The following is a 21,860-nucleotide window of genomic DNA, read 5'->3' as shown; positions in this document are numbered from 1 at the left end:
ACTAGAAATCTTAAAATATTAACAGAGGATTTGTTTTTGCAGTATACCAACCCATCTAAATGCTATCTGTTCTAGGGAGGTGCATTTGTTGCTTATTATAGGTGGGGCTGCTCAATCTACCTGTTATTAAAGTTGCTTAATACTTCCTACTGTAAAGACCTGTTTTCGGTTGTTTGTAACTGGGATGAATTTTAGCCATGTGGGCAAAATCTTTGCCTGCTGAGTGTTCACATTTTTAGGGGGGAAAAAATCAGCTAAAAACTTAAAATTAATTTGCTAACATTGTGTTTTGGAAAAGTTCTGGAGAAAAAACCCACAGGGTGAGGAAAGATTAAGAGTTTAACTTCACATCCAGACTGGCTCCCACGTTCTCTGCTGCCCTGTTCAGTTTTGGGGGGGTTTTGTGTTTTGTGGTTTGTTTGGGGTTTTTTTAATACAATGCCATTATGCAAGTCTCTTGGCTTGCTCTTTCCATCTTTTCGAGTGAACGTTTGTGCTCATGACTGGCAGCAATGAAAACAAGTCTCTTTGATTCCAACACAAGCAGCTACAGTCCAAGCAGCAACGCGCTTCCTTGCTGACGACCTCAGGGCTGACCTGACACTCTCGAGGAATGTCCGTGCTGGCCCAAAGCTGAGCGTGTCCTCCCCAGCTGCCGCTAACCCTGCCAAGCAGAGATGTGTGGCGTGATATGAATTGCCATTTACTGCAGCTGAACTGTTTTCACTTGGTGAATTTTGAGCTCAAATGACCAGGTTCTGACATCGCATTCCATAAATTTTCCTTTTGTTCTAATATTGTTTTTTTAAATTGAGTGAATCGGACAGGCTGTCTTGCCAGACCAGTAGGTCAGATCTCTGGCTGCAGAACTGTCGGCCGGGATGGTGTAACCTCGGCCACCACAGGCCTGGGCTCCAGGTCTGGGGCTGGAAGAGGCCGCCTGGCCTCCTGCTCTTCCTCCGGTTCCTGCCTCCTGCCCCCCGGGCAGAGGCAGCAGGGTGCAGGTTAGGCACTCCACACCGAGACGAGACAAGACATGCCTTTGTCCTCCTGCTCCTGCCTTCCCACCCCTGGCCATGCCAAAGGGTTATCTTCTCTCTCCTGCTCGGCTCGGGAAGCCCTGGTTGCTGATTGTGCAAGGCTGGAGGTGAGGTTTTTTCTCCCTCCCTCCCTCCCTCCTTTCTCAGGCAAGGAAGCATTTCTGAGTCTGCCTCGGAATTGACCTGCTGTAAAAAGTAGCGTTGGGGCGTGGGGGCTGTCTTTGTTCCTTACAGCTGTGACTATTTATGTATTTGAGTGAAGTTCTTCACCTTTACTCTTTTTGGGAAAGTGGCTTTATTTTTGAAATGTGATTGAATCTCTTGGCAAAATATTTTAGAACAATGTAGTTGTTTGCTGTACAATCTGCAGATGGTACTTTGGCTGTCAGGTGCCCACAAGTCCCGTGAGCTGCCCCGTGCGACATAACCCAGGGCTGCGATCGCATCTGAAATTTGTCTGGAGTTCTGTCACGCTGTCCCCCTTCGGAGGCTGACTCTCAGCCTGCTGGTGACACAGGGGGCTCGGAAGGCGGGTTTGCACGCCCATCTCGCCTACCTGCTCCCACCTGCTCGGCTGAGCCGGCGGCGCAGGAAGGGGGAGGATGGGAGCGAGAGCGGGGGGCGAAAGGCCGCAGCCGTGGAGGGGGAGCCCGCTCCTCCTCTCCGGGAGCGCGGCTGATAGCGCTGCTGTCCTGCTTCTGTAGAAACAGTCGCTCTGACGGCGGTGACAGCATTGGTAACCGCTCTGTCTGTATATATGTTTACATGCCCACCGGACAGCTTACCAGGAGTTTGCTTACGCCAAGACCCACCGAGGACGCCCATGCACACCTCTGCACGCCGCGGCGGCAGCGCCCGGCGCTGGGGAGCGGGTCGCCCTCCTCGCCCAGGCGTTTCGGTGGCAGCGGCCGGGTAGGGAAGGAGACGGCTCCCGCGGTCAGGGTGAGGCTGGGCGGGGGCCGGGGCGGCCGGGCGCTCCCGGGGGCCGTCACCGCCGCCGCTGTCACCTGCCGCGGCCCCGCCCGCGCCGCGCCTGCGCGCTGCTCCGCCCCCGCCCGCTCCGGCGGCGCGGCCGCGGCGCGATGGGAGGAGGCGGCAGCGGCACCGGGCCCGGCTGCGCGCGGCGGCGCGTGCTCCCGCGGGCGCGGAGGTGAGCGGCGGCGGCGGCGGGAGGGGCGCGGCGCGGCGGGGGGCTCCGCGCGGGTCTCCCCCAGGCTGGGCGGGGGCTCCGCGCTGCCGGGGGGGCGCGGCCGCCTGCGTGGGTCCTTCTCCGCCTGCCCCAGACGGCGGAGGGGAGAGCGCTCCCGGGGAAACGGGCTTCCCTCCCCGCAGGACCCCGGCGGCCGGCCGGCCCCCTGTCAACGGGCGGGAGCCGCCGCCGCTCCCCAGGCACGGCGGGCGTGTGCGGCGGAGCGGGGGCTGCCGCAGGGACCCCCGGCTCTCTCCGCCGGGGCCGCTGCCGTTGCGGCGAGCGTGGCCCCGCCGCCCAGCTCCCGCAAGGGAGGGGGTCGCGCAGCTCCCGCCGGGAGGCGGCGGGCGCGAGGGCGCCCCCTGCGGGCGGGGCGGGGCCCGGCACCGGGGCGGGGCGCCTCAGGGCGCCGGGGATCCGGTGGCGGCGGGAGCCTGAGGTGAGAGGGTCGGGGTCGCGCCCGCGTCCGGCCGCGCCGCCAGGGCGGCAACACCCCCGCGAAAAGCCCTCGGCGCTTCCCCGTGGCTGCGGCGTCTGTTGAAGGGAGTGACGAAGTCCGGAGCCCTCCCCGGGCCCCTCGGGTGGTCCCGGCGGCAGGGCCCCCGCGGCGGGCGCGTAGGCACGCTGCCCGCCATTCGTGCGCGCCCCGGCCAAACAGCCGCTCTGCAGACGGTAAGGCTGAGGGCTGTCCCTCTGGCATCCCCTTCCCCGTGGCGGGGTGAGCGCAGCGGCTGGGAGCCCGAGCAGAAAAGAGTTGGACTCGAGCCCCCTGACAAAACCCGCGAGGCCTCTGCCTGGCGCGGGGGCCCGCTCTCCGCTGCCCGTCTTGCGTGTGTGGTGAACCCGCGTGGGGTTCCCTTCCCAGCCTGGCTGCGGTGAGGTCGTGCCGTACGAGGGATGTTGTTGGATGCGTTAAGCGGTTAAGCGCTAAGTTGCTGCGATAGCGCGCAAGCTGCGTCTTCTTTGTAACCCACACGTTTTGGCAAGATCAGCGGCTAGTTATACGAGGCGGCGTTTGCAGTTTCTTTATCTGCAGTTAGCAACTGGTCGCTCCGTTTACCTTTTCGTATAGCTGTTGTTGAGATCCAGACATCCAAATACTGTGGTTGGGCTTTGGTGTCAAAATCGGCGTTGTTCTCGTGAGAATTTGGAGGACGCCTGACACAGAAACGTGGGCAGCGGAGAACATAAGGCGTGAGTTAAAGGGAGTAATATCTTGCAGTATGAATTATGAGATGCCCTTCAGCGCATCGTGCGTTTCACCTGCTAATTTGTGTATGCAAATATAATATACGTCCGTCTTGGTGGCAACTGCCTTTTTTGCAAGAAACAAATTACTTTAGAGTGTTTGCCTTCTTACATGGGGAGAAAGTCGTCCCCACCCTCTGACTTTGAAATATGTTTCCAAGTTAGATTAGGTTGGCTAAAACAATGAACGAGACAAAGAAATAAAATATTTCTTTTATGCCAAATATGGGCATAATTAAAACGTGCAGTAAAGATGTTACTTTAGAGCTCTTGCGCTTCTTGGGCTGTTTTGGATAACAAACATGCAATAATTAAGCATAATTCAGACATCTTAAATGTTTGTTCTTGGATTCCTTTCTTTTTCTTCTCTTTCATCCTTTGAAAAGTGCGGAGAGGTTCCTTAGGAGTTAAAATTTTGCTTGGGTTTTATTACGCATCGCAGTCCTGGCATGTCTCTGTAATCTGTAGTTCACAGTCGGAACGACTGTGTTGTTCCCTACCTCCTCTCACCATACTTCCTGCTCAGAGGCACCTGCTGATACCAACAAGCGGCCCAGAGCCTGTCCCGGCTGCCAGCTTCTCTCCTTTCCCACCCACGGTAATCGCTGGGGTGCTGGGAACATCTTCTAGCTGCTCCTCTGAGAGGCAGCAGGAGAAGGGAATTTTGACCAGTCTTCTGGTATCTGGTAACTTGAGACCACCGTCCTCTTACAAGCAGGAGACCTCTGTCACCTGCATCATGCTTACCTGTCAGAAGACAAAGCTGAATGCCAGCCTTTATGCTGTACCTTTCCTTTCGTGCCTTCCTTCCAAATGCTGATTCTTCCCCTTTCCTGGTTCTGGGTGACGGTTACGTCATCCAAAGCAGTATAGGGCTCGTTGGCTCGAAAACAGTTTTTCCTGTTCTATCTATCTTTACATCTAGGTTGGGATGTTTTCTTCCCCTTACGTTCTCCACTCCTTTCACTAGGAGTGTCCCTTGTCTAACTCAGAAGCGCTCAGGTCTGAGATCAGTCGTTTTCCACTCTTGTGTGTTAGCGCTGGGACTCCGATGATTCATTGCCTACAACTTTGTTTCATTAGGATTTGATCCCATTTTCCTTGCAGCATCTAGATTTATTGGAAGTTTCAAAATGAGGTTCTTGCACGTTGCCCAGGGGCATGGTCAGTTGGTCGGTCTGTCTCTCCTTTCTTTTTTTTTTTATCTGTGGGAACCTAAGTTAGAAGATAATAACTGTTGAATACTGCTTTGTGATGGTGGAAGACTAGCTAATATATTTTTCATTTTAAAATAAGTGGTAGGGAGGAGAAGGTTTTTTCCTAGTTGAGTATTTCTTTAAATTAATGCAACACTTAATTGCTTTGAGTGGTTAATCTCTTTCCACCACCTTGCACCTGCTTTTTTATGCCTCTCTGCTTCTATGATCATGAACTTGGGAGGAGAGGCATGAACATATAGAGCTCTGTAATAGCAACTGGGTATTAATGCCGATTTAAATTTGAAACCCTCTATCCTGATCTACTTTCTTTCTAGCTCTTCCCCTTTTTACCCTGCCATTAAGATGTTTTCCATCATTCCTATGACTTACACGTCAAACAGATTTTTATATATGTTTTCCATGCTTGCGAACACCTTGATAACGTAAGGTATAAGGTTAGAAAATCTGAAGCAGGAAAGAGGAGTTCGTTGCTATCTGTGCAAGCTTTTGAGAAGAAAAGGTACAGTGGATCATTTTGTGTCAGTTTCCGTTGACTTCAGTGAAGCTGTAAGTGGCTGAGTCCTTACAGACCAAGGGAGAATTTGCCCTAAGGCTTGTTTCTGTGACTTGAGTCTGTCTGTTCGCGTACGCTCTAATGGTGGATCTCTGGCAAAAGTAGTGAAGGTTTTTCATCACTATTATACAATGTCAAATTGATCTGGGTTGGTATTAGCTCTATGTGAACCCTGCTGAAGAGGCATACAACTAAATCGGTGCCAAATTTCTGATTTGATATTGTTCTTGTGCCAGCGCATTACTTCAGCTTTTTCTGTTGAGCTTTCCTGCGACTGATTTTTGCTCAGGGGCTGGCTGTCTTCTATTTACATTTGTATTGTGTGGTATCTTTGATTTTTTTGTAAATTCCCGAATTTTTTTTGAGATAGCTTACAAATTTCTGTAAAACTATGGGATTCTTCATTGGTCTTTTGAAACACCCTAATTTGTTTTCTCTGAGACTCATGAAGTAAATCTGTTTTAATAGATTTGACTTGTCAAAATTGTGCTTTTTGCGGAAGTCATACTCTTACTTGAAGGTTTACTGTCAATAACAGCGTCTTCATTTAGTAGGTGATAGTATAAGAAAAATTGCTCAAAACTATTGTGATTCCTGTTAAGCTGCTTCATGAGGTAATTTAGATGTAAAAGCTTTCCTAAATATATAAAGCTTTGCATATGTACAGCACTTAGGATGTGTAGGTTGCTGTTCCTATCAGCTCCTCTGTCCTTCCTCTCTCTCCCTCCACTTATTGAACTGGTTGTGTTAACCTGGATACTGAATTAAATTATAAGGGGCAGCTTAATCAAACTGCAGTCTGTCTTCTCTTAGCGCATTTTGGGAGGTAGAGTAACCAGACCAGTAATGGTAAAATACAAATATTGTAAGTTTATGCTCAGTGAACATAGAGTGTTTAGGGACTGCATCCTGTTTTTTCCTTATTGACAATTGTGTGAAAAATATGAAGGCAAAAAAGCAGTACATTAGGCTAGATTGCTAAGTCATTGACATATTGTTCAATATTTTAATGTAGCTTGGATTTAAGCCATGAATTAAAAGGATTCAAACAGGGTCTGTTTGATCCAGTTAATCCACTACCGTAGTTAGTACTTATATTTTCTAACTGTGTGTAATCACCTTTAAAAAAAAATATAAAACTAGGAGTGGAATAATATTTGTTTGTTTTAATAATTTGAGATAAATATATTATCTTACAAAGTTGCACTGAACTGAGATTAATAGGTGGGTTCGGTATCTGCTGTGGGCTATTTAAAAGGTATTCTTATTTCATATATGTGTACCCAAAGCTATTTGAAATCTTGGTGTGGATAAGTTTTATACAGTTTTCCCGGGAAGGACTTCCGATTCACTAAATTTCCCTTCTGGATTAAAAACTCGGTAGCTGTTATACCTTTAATTTGAGTGTCTTTTCAGTGCGAGGGACAATATCCCGTCTCTCTGATCTGAGTCTCCCTATTGTCCTTTGTTATAGGTTGCGGAGATGGTACAGTCCCCTCTTGTGTTGCTACTGCTGGCAGACTAGAGTTTGAGAGAGCGTGGTATCAGTTGCTGCTTCACTCACTATTCAATGTTTCAAACTGATCCAAGGAAGTAACGCTCTCCTCTTTGGAGAGGCTGTAAAATGCATGTTATGAATTGTCTCTCCTTGGTCAATGATAAAGAAAATGGGGCTATTCCAGTTGCAACGGGATTAATGAACGAGGATACGACGACAGCATCTCAACTTTCTCAGCCTGCAGCACCACCGCCCCCTCCGCCATGTCTCCTCACAGGGGCACCCCCAGCCCCTCCGCTCCCCCCGGGGATGCCGCCCCCCCCTCCGCCCCCTCCTCCACTGCCTGGGCCAAACATACCTCTGCCTCCACAGCTGATAAATGGGCATGACAACCATGGCAAAAAAAAACGAATGCGGAGCTTTTTCTGGAAAACTATCCCTGAAGAACAAGTCCGTGGTAAAAACAATATCTGGACGATTGCTGCAAGACCGCAGTATCAGATTGATACAAAGACAATCGAGGAGCTTTTTGGGCAGCAGGAAGAAACCAAGCCCCAGGACCCCAGAAGTCGATCTTCGAAGTCTTCATTTAAAGAGACTAAAGAGGAGGTAAGAATTGAAGTAAAACCTCTCTTTTACGTAATGCTGTAGGAATTGGTGTGAATTCTGACTCGCCTTTGTCTCTTTCTCTGTAAAGTTTCATCCTTATGGCAAATTTATCTTGATTTGAAGGAGAGGGGAACGATGGGGAGGATAAACTCTTTGCTCTTAGTGGCATGTGTTTGTTTTTCAAAGAGCTAACAGTGTTTTATTATTTTAACTTGGTAAGTGCTGTGATTTGATCACCTGTTAAAATAAATACAAATAAGTGGAGGGAGCTGAAGGCATCTGTATTTACTCATGTTGGATAGCCCTTGAGTTTTCAGTGTGAAACATAGGTGTATTGTAACTTTTCTCTTCAGCTCTTCCACTATGTCTGTTGTGCAAACAAAATGTTCTACATGCAAACGTGCACCAGGAGGGAGGGAAGAGAATCCTATTGCAAGGGTTAACGCTGTATATACCCTTGATGTCCCAGAGACATCAGGAAGGGAAGTACCAGTATGACAGCGAGGAAATAAAACATAATATAGTGATTAAGGGAATTTGTTATTTAATTGAGATAATTTTAAAGTTTCAACTTTCATAAATGTTGCTTTCCTGCTAATTAAAACTTTATTTCATCTGCCCTGCTTTTTCGGGACACTAAAATATCCTTCCAAGAAAGTCTGAAGATTGTTACTGACTTGTGTTCTGGTGGTGAGAAGGTATATACCAAGCGCTTTCAGGTTCAAACACTCTCTGGTGAACTGATAAGTAGTTTTTCTAGTTCTTAAATCCTGATTTATAGACAGCCTCTTTGTGAAGCCTAAATTGAATTGTCTCAAGTGATCTTTCTGTGAAGTAATTGGAGGGTTGAAATGCAGATTTAATCACTGGTGTGTGTCTACGTACATGTTAGCTTGTAAACAAAATACAGAGGGCATGGGGTTAAGAGATGTAACGATGTATCAGTTTTTAGTGAGAAAATAGGGACTTGAAGTTGATGGCATCTTGCAGGATTTGGGAGATGTCAAAATAAGATCAGCAGGGACAAGGTGAGAAACCAATGTACTGACAGTGTGCATATTGTACATAGACTAAAATAAGGGGTTTAAAACAGGCATGTGTATTGCAGACTCTGAAACCCTGACATCGGGAAGGAATAATTGGGGCCATCGTCAGAGGTAGTCATTAACCTCTGCGCTGTTTTCAGGCTATGTTCATCTTCGAATCAGGATTGCAGTGAGTGGACTTCCTGTACTGCATAAAGATATACACAACTCCAGCCCCATGTGTTTCCTTAGAAGCTCCCCCGTTCAGGACTGCCATGTGGTGAAGATCTAGTTATAGTAAAAATGATGATAAGTTTCATAAACTGAATGTGGCCCCTAGTGTACAGTAGCTGGGGCAGAGAAGACCCCAGCGTGCCCCAGAACTTGCATGTTTTCATGTACAGCTTGAAACTCAGGGCACCCTGGGGAGGTTAAGAGCAGTGTTAAGAGATTAAAATTACAGGCCTGCAAAGCAAGGTTTCTCCAAGATACAGTGCCTTGGAAACAAAATCCTGCCTTGCTACAAGTTAATGTTCTTGTGCATCCATCTGGAGCTGCTATGGTGGTCCAGTGCATCTCTTCTGCTTGATGCCTGTCCACCCTGGTTGAGGGCTCCCACGGTGCCTCTGCACATGGCAGGCGGTGAGGCAACAGGACTTGCCTCTGAGTTATGCTACTTAAGTGACACAACGTTCAACTCCGTTGCTAAGCTTTGTCAAGCATGCCGCAGCAGTGTGTCAGACAGTGATGAGCAATTTCTTGTGTGTTAATGGACTTTGCAGTACTAGCTGCTTAACAAGGAGGCAAGGAGATAATCCTGAAGAGCTATGTGTTATTGGAAGTGCGGAAGCACAGATACGCAACAGCTCACATGCTTAACGTTACTACTGGCATCATTAGCAAGAGTATGGAGATTTGAGGCATAGGCAATGTTTGTGATTTCCGTCATCAGTGCTGTCAGCTGCTGCTCACTTACTTTAACGTATGATGGTTATCCTCAGTTCGCTGTAGTAAAACCTATGGAGGTTGAAAGGAGTTGGGGGCGGGCTGAGGTACACAGCATCCGTGTGACCTTGGGGAGAGCGTGTTAGCGTGGGGCTGAGGAAGCTGCAGTTCTGTTCCTGGCTTGCGTTGCTGGCCTGGCAGGGGAAGGTGAAGACATTTTGTGTTTCAGTACCTCTATACCTTTTGCGTAAAACACAGTTGATTTTAGAAAGTGCTTTATGGTCTAGCAGTGAAAAATGTTCTTTGGAGTCTAAATAGTGGAATTAGTCTAGTTGGTGTAGTATGTCAACAATGAATTTTCAAGATAACTTCAAGTGCGTAAATTCAAGTATCACTGAGATCCAAATCTGAAAAAAACAACACGTGTCCAAAGTGCATGGCTGGAGAGACTGCTCAGTGGGGTTCCTCTCGGTGCAGTGGCGTAGCTTCAGTGGAAGTGATGAAGAGTGACTCTTCAGCCAGTGTTGAGGACACTCCCCCAGAGACTGTGGTGGAGATAGGGGGTTCACACCTTCTCCAGAGATCGCTGTTGATTATGAAATCATGAGCAGTTTTGGAAAAAGTGCTCTCTTCATGTAGAAGCTTAAAATACTGCACGTCCTTTTAATTCCTCACTTGCCAGTCATTTATACAGGGAATTTAGATGCGCAACTCAGGTTGTTGAATGCCAGTTCTGGAGGCTTAGCACTAAACATCATCATTATAACAGAAGTCCCCTTTGAGATTTGAGTCAAACTCCTACAGCAAATGCTTTTCTTTTTGTAAACAATCCGTCACCAAACCCTTAGGAAATTAATTAACACGTTTCCTTGACTAAAGGCTTAATTTACCCTATGGTTTCATGTAATTTGAGCCTCTGAAAAATAGGAGGTGTAGAGTTAAGTTTATACACCAATTTACTTTCCCCATCCTTTAGTGGTGTCACAGTATGGCACAACATACAGTCACCTAGGCTATAGCTAGCCTGGCAGCGGAGCAGGCAGAGCAGCTTGTTGCCAGCCAAGGGAGCTGGTCTTGCGTTCTCCTTCGAACTGTCCCTCTGCTCCTGTCCCTCACCTCCCCCCATCTGCGTGCTGGCTCTAGCAGACATTGGACCCTCTGTAAACAGATTTAAGTAGCTCAGCAGAAGGCTCTTGGGGTTTTTTGTTTGTTTTCTACTGGAGTAGTTTTCTGCTATTTTAGTGAGTTTCAGTGGCTTGCAAAAGGGTGCAATGAATTCTAGAGCCTGTGCAAGGGGCAAGTGAGAGGAGGAGAGAGAAGGAAGATGGAAGGGGCAAACAGGATGTCTGTTGTGCCCTCTCTCTATTTTCCCTCTGCTGGCTCTGATGCTCATTCCACCTTCTTGAGAGCTGATTCAACCTGTTAATCCAGCACAGGACTAACACAGCAAAGAAACAATGAGATGAGTACCAGTGCCTGCCTAAGGGAAAGAGCAGGCTAGGAACGTGACAAGGGAGGATGACATGGAGCAGGACAGCCCTGTAGTAAGCTGCTAGGTTCACTCTGCCGCAATGTGGAAGTGCACCTTTCCTCAACCACTCCAGGCAGTGCGTGTGGCTTGGAGAATAGAGGCCAAAATATTAAACTCAACAGTGATGGTTAGTGCGTTGTAAAGTGATGTGGAAGCTGAAGCAGGAAGTTGTTTATATCCTTCCTAACCTCCAGCACCAAGCCTGCGCCACCAGGCTGTTCCACGCTTGCTGTAATTTGTAGACTGTATTCCACCATGTGAAACCCCATTGTTCTTATCCAAAGAATACATATAATGTTTTGCTTTCACTAATCTGTTGTAAATCCACTTTCCTGTTCCTCATTGACACTCTCATGGCAAGAAACTCCTATTGCATTTCTGCAGTTGCTACGAAGTCAGTATTGATGTGGGGCTTTTTGTGGGGCTCTGAATCTTTTGTGTTGATTGCAAATTTGTGTCAAACTTCAGGAGTAGATTTCCTCTTACCGTCATCACAACTTCACGATGGTACTCAAGCTAATTTTCCCCTTCCCTTAATACATCTAAACCAGTGAATATTTCAGTGGTGGATTAACATTTGTCAAACTGATGCTGTTATTGCCCCATATGATCTGTGCCTTCTGCAGATTTCAGAAATGTGCCGAGTTGAATACTATGGTGATGAGAAGCAGATTCATGAGTGAATCAGCTGTCCTTGCTTCGAAGATTGCACTGTTTATGAAGGAGAGGTGGCACGTGTGTGAGGCAGTGACACTTGCATTGCCTGGCAAAGTGCAGGTGTTGAGATGGTGCAAAGTATTTGAGAGAATTGTAGTATTTCCAGAGTAGGATAAACAAAAAATTAATAGTTTTCTCTGGCAGGAGAGTTGAAAAAGATGAGAATGGAAAGCTCTCCTGAATTTATCTGAAGTAAGTCATAAGAAACCATATGAGAGTTTTCTTTGGTATAGAGAATCCCAGTGAGACTAGGAAAGTCTGTTCTCAGTTCTTAATTACAGTCCAGTGTAACTTTTGAGTCAAGAAGTCCAAGGGTATTACTGGTGGACAGCACTTTAAAATCTCTTTAGGTGGTGAACAGAGATTTGGAACATGCTGTGCTGGCACCAGTGCTGAACGTGTGTATGAATAGAAGATAGGAGCAGACTGAGCAGAATTTATAAAAGGCTGGGGTAAGGTTTAAAGGGTAAAAAGCAACAGCTTGGTCAGAAGTCATATGCAGACAGCATTCTGCAAGGACAAAATCGAATGAAAGCTCAGTGGGGAAGAGGGGTAGACGTTATGAACAGATGTTAAGGCTAAGATTATGAATCTAATATGCGACTGAATGTGAAATGGAAGATACTGTATTTGTGTGCAAGTAGTAGGAACTTGTATTTATGGAGTATCTGCCGGGTTCCCCTTTTCTCCTCCTCACACTCCCATCTGGAAACTCCTTGAAGGTGATTCAGTAATGACAGCTTTTTCAAACACTTTTGATAATCTTGAAGTGGACACCATGCAAAGAGTGACCAAAAACTGAGCCATGTGTTTTGATTGTGTGCTTGAACAAGAAATCAGAGAAAAAAATACAGTACAGTCATATACAGAGTAAGAAGTGTGTGTAAGATCCTTGGACTTAAGAACAGCTATGACATTTTTATGTTGTGCTGATAAGGCACATGCAGCTGTATATGTTACCATCTGTTGTTTTTCTTCAAGGGAAGATGTTAAAAAAAATTCTCTAGTTTTGTTTGAGGTTGTACTGTAAATCTGAGTTGTGCCATGGAAACCAAAGGTTTACCCAGCTGATGGTCAGTCTTACTGTAACAGTTACCGACTGTGACTGAAAATAATATGTACAGAAGGTTAACTGCGAATATTCTTTAAAAAAACCCAACAAACCAAAAGCCAGCTCATGATGGCCAAGCTTATAGGCTTAAACTAGTACAGAGAAATCAGAGAATTAGGAGTGACCAGAGCAGTTGGAGACTGCAGCTGCAGTTTGAGAGGTCAGTGAGAGGTCCCTGCAGTAAAACATTTTAAAAAGATTAGATACTGCAGGGGGAGAGATAGTTGAACCTGTCCTATGTTAAGGGGCTTTCCCTTAATGATCTGTTGGGGGCCTCTCAACTCCTAAGATAACAGGAGAATAAACCACAATCTGTCCTCTTATCTTTGCATATGCTGAAACTGAAGGGCTTCAGGCTAGCAATTATTTGATTAAAACTAATATGCTGATATTTCCTGTGTTTTCTAGTCTTTGCTGGTTTCAGAAGAGAGGAATTCCAAAATTTCAGAAAACTTTTTAGTTTGATTCACTTTTCAGCAGATGCGGAGGCTGTCTCCTGGGTGTATGTTGAGGATAGCACATTAATCATACCTATATTTTCACTGTCACCAGCTGACTGCAGGCTAATTCAATTTTGTGACGATGCCAACATTGCATTTATGTATGTATTTCTAATTTGTGCAACAGAGGTCAAGGCACCTTTACAGTTGTCAAAACCTCAAACATCACGTGAGTCCAACAGCAGTCTTGAACATCTGTGTGTACTGAGTGGTTTTATTGTAGCAGTCGGGTGCCACTGTTAACGTGAAACAATTCTCTTGTCCTTGTAAATCTCATGACTTTTGTAGCTGTTATCACCAAAATAGCTGTGGTAAAATTTTAACCTTAAGGACACGATTTGCTAAAACAGGGCAAACATCTCAGGTTTGAACTTGTATGCTGTTTTCAAGGAAGAAAAACTAGTATAAAAATAATTAATACTTTTATTTTAAAAGTTTTAAAAAAATAATTAGGGAAAAAAAGGTATTTTTTTTTCTCTGCTGAATCTCCAGAATTGTACATGTAAGATGATATAGCAAATCAACTTTAAAATATGAAGCGGGGGAGACTATTATTTTATATGGGTTTCTGCTTGCTTCTAGATAAAGGAAACCGATTTGAGCATTATCTGTCTCAGATTTTGATTCAAGATCGACTTACTTATGTTTCTGTGGATCAGCGTGGCTGTTAGTTTGTGAGAAAGAAATCAGTAGTGCATACTGACCTCTGCTTAGAAAGCCCATCCTCGCATTTGTTACAAAACCTCTGAAATACAAGGCTTTTGAAGTGTGGTGCTCACTAACCACGGGGCATTTGAATGCAATACAATGTATTACTTGATAAGCAACATTTTGCAGATGCAGTATTGTGAAATAAGCAAGAAGAACGTTTTTACTTTGTAATGAAATAGATCTTGATTCCTTCTATAAATGTTGCTATGGTTTTTTTGCTTCACTTGGAAAAAGGTGTTGTGGGTGTGCTGTGTATTTCCCTGGTAAAAACTAGTTCTGTAATATATGATCTTTGTTGATAAGAAGTGACTGTGTATTCATTTGGCCTGTGATTTGGTGGTAACTACAAACAATTATCTGTAGCAATTTAAGAAATTATATCTGCATTATATGCTATTTTCTTAGGTATTGGTAGATTAATCTCTCTTGCTTTCTCTCTCAGGTTTCTATTTTGGATGCAAAAAGAAGTATGAACATTGGGATATTTCTCAAACAATTCAAAAAGTAAGATTTGATTTTTCTATACAGCTAGTGCAAGCTACAGATGTCTGAAATTCTTTGTAGTTCTTATCAAATGTATTGTATATTGTGCTCTGTTCCTTGTGGAGTTTACAGGTTTGTCGTAAGTAACTACATTTCATAATTTGTTTTCTAATATGTTTGGTTTTGAGTGCCATTATGACTTAGCAAACTCTAAATGTTTGGTGCTACTATTAACCAGTTGAAGTGAGTTTTCAGGTATAGTTAAGGGAAGCCCTTACGTCTCATGTAATACTGCATGAGAGCTGCTTTTCACTGGCTTCCTTTCTTTATAAAGAATTAATAGAAAGGCGTGAGGTGAGGAATTTTTTTTTAAGAGCAAGCTGTTTTCAGTGCTATCTTTCTTCACTGATAATGTTGCCCTTCAGTAAAGGCATCACTGGAAAGTGGTGTTAGAACAGTGCTGCTGTGGACACTGATACATAACCTCATTATAATTCCTCTGAGTAGCCCAAGCATGGCTTTTTCAACTTGTGTAACTATTCACACTGCAAGTGTTAGAAATGTGTATGCTCAATTGTTTTTTCAAGGTCTGCTGAATCCATCATTGAAGATATTTATCATGGAAGAAGTGAGCCCTATGGTTCTGAACTGCTGCATGAATTTCTTAAATTATTACCAGAAGCAGAGGAGGTAAATAATGGTTTTACATGAAATTTATTTTTTTGTAGAGTTCTACTGCCTGGGATTCCAACATGAAGGTCTGTAAAAGAGGAATCCCAAAGCCTTCCTGCGGCCAGGGGATAGGAAACCACTGAGTGCAAAGGTTTAATCTTCGTTTGACATGTGGTATTAAGGTTGCAATGTAGTCATTCCCTTCACATCAAGTAATTTCACCTACTTTTAAGGTGCTTCTTAATGAAAGCAGTCATAAGGTATTTTTGTTTCTCTGATGTCCCTTATGATGTCCCTTTTGTCCCATAAACATTTTAGCAAGACCTGGAGCCCTCCTGTGTGCAGATAACTCTGCTCTGGAGGGGTCAGAAAACTCAGAATCAAAGTATATCCTAATGCAAACAAGTTGAGTTTCACTTCTTTGACACCTGCCTCATGCTTTCCCATTGCAGTGCCTGTAAGTTGAATATTGGTAGCCCTATGCTACTGTCTCTTCTCCCTTCTGGTTTGCTGCCTGCTTGGGGCATCTGGGATCTGCCTGCTCCTGGGCCTGGGTCATTGGGTTCCAACAGGGCAGAAAAGCTGCTCTGCTGTGCAGCACCCATAGAATTTGCTAACGTGGCTTAGTGCTCCAAAGGAGACATGTTAGAAGGCACAGAATTACCAGCACCACCTTCTGCAATGTCCCTGTTTGGGGGGACACCAATGACCCACATGCAAGTGCTGCTTTCTCCCCTCCCAGTCCCAACCTTCAAGTCCATTCACATGATTAAAGAGGTGAAGCTTCATCGACTGACCTGGGAGCCCTGCTTAATGATGCACAGTTCCTTGTCTGCTCATGTATTTGCACTGACCCATTTGTATGTACTTGAGAGAAATGTATACCACAAACTTGACAAAATCAGTGTTAGAATTGCTTGAGTGCTTCACATCAAAGTGATGGCTGAAACCTGGGAAATTGCTAGTTAATGTCCACATACAGATCAACCTCGACTCATATGCCTTACCACTTCAAGGTCATGCTGTCAAAGCACTCCGTTTCCTGTGTGCAGCAGCAAATCTCAGATCAGTCAACAGCAAAACACATTGTATTATTTTGCTGTCATATATATAACCCTAACTTGGGTGGCTTTTACAAGGAATCTTGTAAAAACTGTGTTACGTTATTATATTTGATTAATATATTTTTTAGAGTTGGGGGATATCAACAAGTTGAAATGTAATTAATCTGAAAAAAAGAGGCGACAGTAGTTCTGGGAGCTCAAAACTATTCCCCCTTCCCTCTTTGTTTGAATTTCAGTACATATTCCTGTATTTAAACAGAATTTATCTCCTTCCTCTGAAGGAGTCAGCCAGAGGAGAACAGTGAATTTCTAACTTAAAAGAAAGTGACTCCTAGTTACCTTGGTGTATATTCAGCAAATTAGACTGAAAGAAAGGTACATTTTCTTCTTCTCCTCTTTCTGGTTTAGATCTTGGTTGTTATTTTACGACAAGTAGAAAATCTTTTAAATAGCATACTTCTGTGTGATATAATTGTTGTAATTCAGCTAGAATTGTAATGTAAATTGTTGAATTTTATCAGAATTTCGTCTGCAATACTCAGCTAGATGCTTTAGATATCCAGTAGGTGCTGCTAAGAGTGAAAAGGTATATTTATTTCCTAGTAGATGATTTGACAACAGGCCTGCCCCTCAAGATAGTGGGGCCAGAGCACTTAAGAAGTGCTTTTAAGGAGGTGCTTGAGAAATTAATAGAAGAGATTTTATGGTGCAGAGGAGTATTAGAAATTAAGGGGCATTAGATGTTAGATTTGTTGCTGTTCCCAAGGGAAGGCTGGAAAGAGCCTTGTTCCCAGCGTGCAGGTATTTGTATGTATTTAATTAGTTCCATGCTTCAGAGATCTCATTGCTCAGCGTCAGGAAAGGGAAAGACCCCCTTTCCCTTTGTTATTCTCCCCGTAATTGTTTAACTTCTTGGGAGTTTTCCCCGCGAGAGCTGGGGTAGGAGGGCAGAACAGGGAGAAGATCCTGAATGTGAGGGACTGATGCTTCTGCTGGTATGGAAAAATGTTTCAGTCCTTTCATGTCCTCATGCTTCAAGTGTTCAAAGAATAAGTTGGTCCAATAACTTGTTTACTGCTGTGGCTCCTAAAATTTTGGTGTGGTTAGTTAAAAAATTCATTATCTTTAGGAGCCTCAGAGCTTTTGTTGTTTGTCTTTCTCAGCATTTTTCCCCCTTAATTGTATGTTCCTTGTTCTTCTTGTATGTCCCCTTCTTTTTTGTTTATTATCTGCCTCCTAGTCTGAGTACCTGTCTCCTGGAATAGTGATTCACCGTTTGCTAAGGGGAAGCCATCAGAACTATACAGTCCCTCTCCACATACAAATAATCCAAAATCACTAGAGATATCAGATGAAGTGGTGTTATTTGTTCTGCTGTTCCTTATTGTGTTTAATAGTCCCTAATTTCTTTTTGATCTGGCTGTCATATCACATGAGATAGCTTTGGCAAGGTGTCATCACATTGGCCTGTCCCTGCAGAATGTTGTAACCGTCCTCAGCAAGGGTTCCCTGGGATTACCCTTAGATACTTCCCCTTCTCCTAAAGACCTGCTTTGTTGTTGTAGGGGTTGAGAATTACTCTGAGCAGAGACTTAAGCAGTCAGATCCTAAAAGGTTAGTTGTTATTCAGTTACTGGTGCTAACTGTCTTGGTGTAACCATGGGTGGGCTTCTGCAGTTTCTCTTTGTATACTCTTCTTTTCAGCAGCTCAGGTATTTACAGTCACATTTCCCAGTAGCACAGTTGTCTTGCAGGTTGGAATGAGAGCCAAGTGCCCCCTGCCAGGCATGTGCTCCACCCCAATAACTGTGTTTGGAGATGTCTTCTACTTTTTTTTTATATGGTACCATAAATCCTTAGTCTGTGAAAGTGAAAGGAGGGAGAGAGGAACACCATTCCTAGTCATAGCTGTAGAAGGGGCAACTCTGGACTGTCACGTTTCTTCTTTTTACCAACAACCTTTACAGTTTATCTAGTGTGAATAAACACGAGCTTTATACTCCAATCTTATCTTATCTAGAAGTGTTGTGATATATAGTCACATTACCTGAATGTTCTCTGGTCACCAGTTTGACGTATGTGACATATTTTACATCATTTCAGTCCATATTATCTCAGGCACCTGATGGACATTCCAGCGTCTTTGAGATGGAACAGCTTTTGGCAATGGAGGCTAAGTACTCAGGCTAACAAATACATTTAACATCTGTTGTCTTTAAAATTATTCTTTTTGCAGTATTGTAATGTGGCAACTCTGTTTACATGCAGAAATAGGTGACAGTACTAGTAATTTTCTAGCTGTTTTCTATGAAAAATCCCAACAGCTTTCATAGCTGTTGGGATTTTTGTGTATAAATGGCAAATATTGGCTCTTTGGATGTTTTTGTCAAACTGAGTAAGACCATTATTGAAATATTGGCACTGCTGTGAAGTCTTTTGTCAAACAGAAAACGTTTGGGTATTTTCAAATGCTTAATTTGAAAAACTTGACAAGTTATTGAAGCTGGCAAACCTGGAGCTTGCTGCAAGGTTCCACTCAATGTTTTGTTTGGGGCTGTGGGTGTGGCACCAGCATAGCCATCATACAGCCATTAAAAAAAAAGAACACAAAAAGGTATAAAAATTTTCAATACATTAACATGTAAGATAAGATCACTGATTTTGTGTAAGCCTTGTTAGAAGCCCTGCTGTTTATACCTTACTGTGGTTAGCAGTTTTGTAAGAAGAAGAAATCTCCTGTGCTTCATCCCTTTTGCAGCTCACATTTTTTTCCAGGGAGCCTTTGTCTCGAATGAAGCAATGGCCGCCTCTGCTATATCACTTCTAAAAAGATTCCTAGCTGTTTCTTAAGGATATCCTGTTAAAATGGCTGACAGCTGTCATTTACTGGCATCCTGACCAAAGCAGAGGAGAAGCTTTTAGCCGCTTTTATGCGCATATCATTGCACTCTTCAGCAGGCCCAGACTGGTAAAAGTTGAGAGAGTCCAGTGTTTAACGAGCTAGAATAGCCAGAATTTGTACTTTAAATATATACAGAAGAGAGCATATCATACTGCTAATCAGCTCACCCACACACATGCACGCCCAGGTTATCAATGCAATCTCCTAACTTCCTTTATAATGTCTCAAGCCTGTCCTTTGCTCATATACTCTGTTTTAAAACCCTAGTCATCTGTCACCTGCTTTAGTGGAATTGTTTCTGTCTGTCAGCTCTACAGTTTTCAAACCATGTTTGTGTAGTTAACTGCCCCCTCCTTTCCTCAGCCAGTGCTGTAGATGGCTGACCATCCTTCATAGCTTTCATCGCCTGCTTCCTTTTTCGCCCCTTATGATAGCTGCAGGTTTTTCTCCTTTTCTTTTTATCATTTGCTGATAGAGGTTTGCCACTGCGCAGGCTTGTGCCCCATGGTGCCTCCTCACCTAATACATTAGCTGCTTTCCCACGTGCCCATTCCACTGTGATGTCTTTTGGGGTTTTGGTATTTTTTTAACTCTGTTTTTCTTCAGTGCCCTGAATGTTTGCCGTGGTATGGAAGTATTAAAAAAAAAACAGAGAAAATGTTTACTCCTCTGGACTATTGCACTTGGCTTTACTTACTTATTTGTAACGTGGGGAATATTGGACTTATTTGATCAGAATGCGGGGAAATACTTAGTTACAAGCATATATGAGGATGAGTGGTGTACTGATTTATATTCTTCTTCAAAGATCCTGCATAGGAGTGCAACATACCTGGTTTATGCCACAAAGTAAAATCCCACTAGTTGTAAATAAGTGCTACTGGTAGCTCAAAAATGACTGAAAACTTGAGTGGCAGGAATGCAGTACCTTTCCTATCTGTGAGGAATAATGAGATACTTGCAATAGGCATATCTACTCCAATTGTTCACAAATCAAATCAAAGATCAGGCTTTCTCTGTTTCATAACTGTTTTTAAAATTAAGCAAATTACTTACGTGAGAACTTTCTGTATCTAAAATCTGATTTAGTGTGCATGGGCATGCATGGACAGTGTAAATGCATATTCCATACACTAATATAATGAAAAATTAAATTAGTAGCTCTGTGCCCAATTTGAGTAATACAGAACTGAGCATACAATGTAATTATGCTCTCTTGCATGTATACATTACACTGCCATATCTTGGTATGTGGCTGCATACTGTGGTGGAGAAGATTTTGTTGTGCTTGAAGAGAGGAGCTCGACGCCAGAACTGATGGAATTATTCATTGCGATTTTAAAAGAAACCAATTTTTTAGCTCTTTTGTGTTCTCAGACTGATTATAAACCTATCTGTTATATCTGTTAACATGATTAATAGTGAACATTGTTGTCAATCCCCATAGTTTTTTTGCAGTTCCTGGCTGGATTTGGTGTTTGAATTTGACCCCAACTTCTAGGAGCCATCAGAGAATCTCAGTTCTCTTTGGGAAGACTTGGACAACATGGCTGCAGAGAGAAGAGGCCAATCCCATGGGCTTTTGAGTAGCCTCCCTTGGAACGTGTAGGAGCAGCCATCCAAAATGTGTTTCAGTACATTTTAGCTTTCAGGTTCAGAACCTGTTCTTTTAGTCTGTAGGTGGTGTCAATTAAGTCACATAACTTTTTTTTCCCCTGCTTCATGGTGAGATAACTGGTCTTTTTCAATTATGAAATTTGTAATAAAGAGGGAACACAAAACAAATTGTTGTCCTAACTTTACCTTAGCTATTCCCCAGATTATTTACTATTTTAAGGCCAAGTTAACAGAGGATTTAGTCTCCTGTGTCAAAAACTTAGACACGTATGGAGAACTAGGCTATGCTGTGCTGAATTCCAGGATGAAAAGGACGTTATAAATTGCTTTTGTGTTTCTGTTTTGTCTGTTTGTGGAATGGGTCACTATCCTCCACCTTGCTCGGGTTTTGGGCTTGTCAGGTGAGCTTCTTTGCTTCTTCTTGTAAAGGTAGCTTTGGACATCTAAGGCAAAGACAGTGGGGGTTAAGATGGCTGATGTGGGCTGGAAAAAGTGTAACCAGGAGGTGAGCACATCTTAGTTTTAAGGCTGATTACACAGACTGTCTCTTGGGTTGACTGTTGCCCAAAGCTTTTTTCATTGTGACATTCACACCCCATCCTACCCATCCGAAGGCAGCCTTGTCAATGACTTCTGTTGTGCATGTATAGGTAAGTTCCTCCTCTGGATGAATTCTAGGATTTAGTGCTCCCTTGTACCACTCCAGGCATTTTTCCTAATATAATAGGGTAGAAGAAAGAGGATTTCATCCAGTGTCTGTAAAATTAACATTCCACATAGATAAAATTGATTGCTACTTACTGTCAAAAATATATTTAAATATAGTACAGGTAGCATGAATAAGTTAATATTCCTGTGGGTATCTCAGGATCTCTTGTTGTTCACTTTTTGTGCATTTAAATCTTAAAACTGCATCTTCTTATAATTGCCTGTGGTTTATAAGATCTTGATTTTGGTGATTTGGAGTGGGTTTTGTGGTGGGCTGCTTTTCTTTTTTTTTTTCTCCCCCTCCCCCCACCTCAAATCTGAATGCCTGTATCCTTTTCAGGCAAGCTTTGATATTGGCAACATACTAAAATGAGGTTAGAGAATTTGCAGTTTTTGTTGTTTAGGCTGCAGACCACTATTTTTTGGAAGCTAGGTTAAAGAACACCTGCAAAGACTAACTGAGATAGTAGATGTCTCCCACTAACCACTTCATGATGTAGGAAAAAGTGTTTATTTT

At 43.8% G+C, this 21,860-nt stretch overlaps 1 protein-coding gene across 3 annotated transcripts in view; it reads left to right on the top strand.

Moving 5' to 3' along the window:
- Positions 1 to 2,091: 2,091 nt before the first annotated feature.
- FHDC1 (FH2 domain containing 1) overlaps positions 2,092 to 21,860 on the top strand; it is a 37,572-nt gene continuing 17,803 nt past the window's right edge. Inside the window, exons 1-4 of one of the 3 annotated variants that reach the window (XM_072862970.1) lie at positions 2,092 to 2,190; positions 6,725 to 7,357; positions 14,340 to 14,401; positions 14,968 to 15,070. In XM_072862970.1, coding sequence (XP_072719071.1) covers positions 6,875 to 7,357; positions 14,340 to 14,401; positions 14,968 to 15,070 — 648 coding nt within the window. In that variant the 5' untranslated portion in view covers positions 2,092 to 2,190; positions 6,725 to 6,874. Of the gene's footprint in view, positions 2,191 to 6,724; positions 7,358 to 14,339; positions 14,402 to 14,967; positions 15,071 to 16,461; positions 16,492 to 21,860 lie in introns of those variants that run through there. The other 2 variants (XM_072862971.1, XM_072862972.1) reach the window with 2 other exon arrangements.

The sequence above is a fragment of the Ciconia boyciana genome, chromosome 5 (genome assembly GCF_034638445.1).
Source record: "Ciconia boyciana chromosome 5, ASM3463844v1, whole genome shotgun sequence".
Classification (NCBI taxonomy): Eukaryota; Metazoa; Chordata; class Aves; order Ciconiiformes; family Ciconiidae; genus Ciconia; species Ciconia boyciana.
The sequence above is the reverse complement of the archived record's forward strand: the minus strand, read 5'-3'. Positions and strand labels throughout refer to the sequence as shown.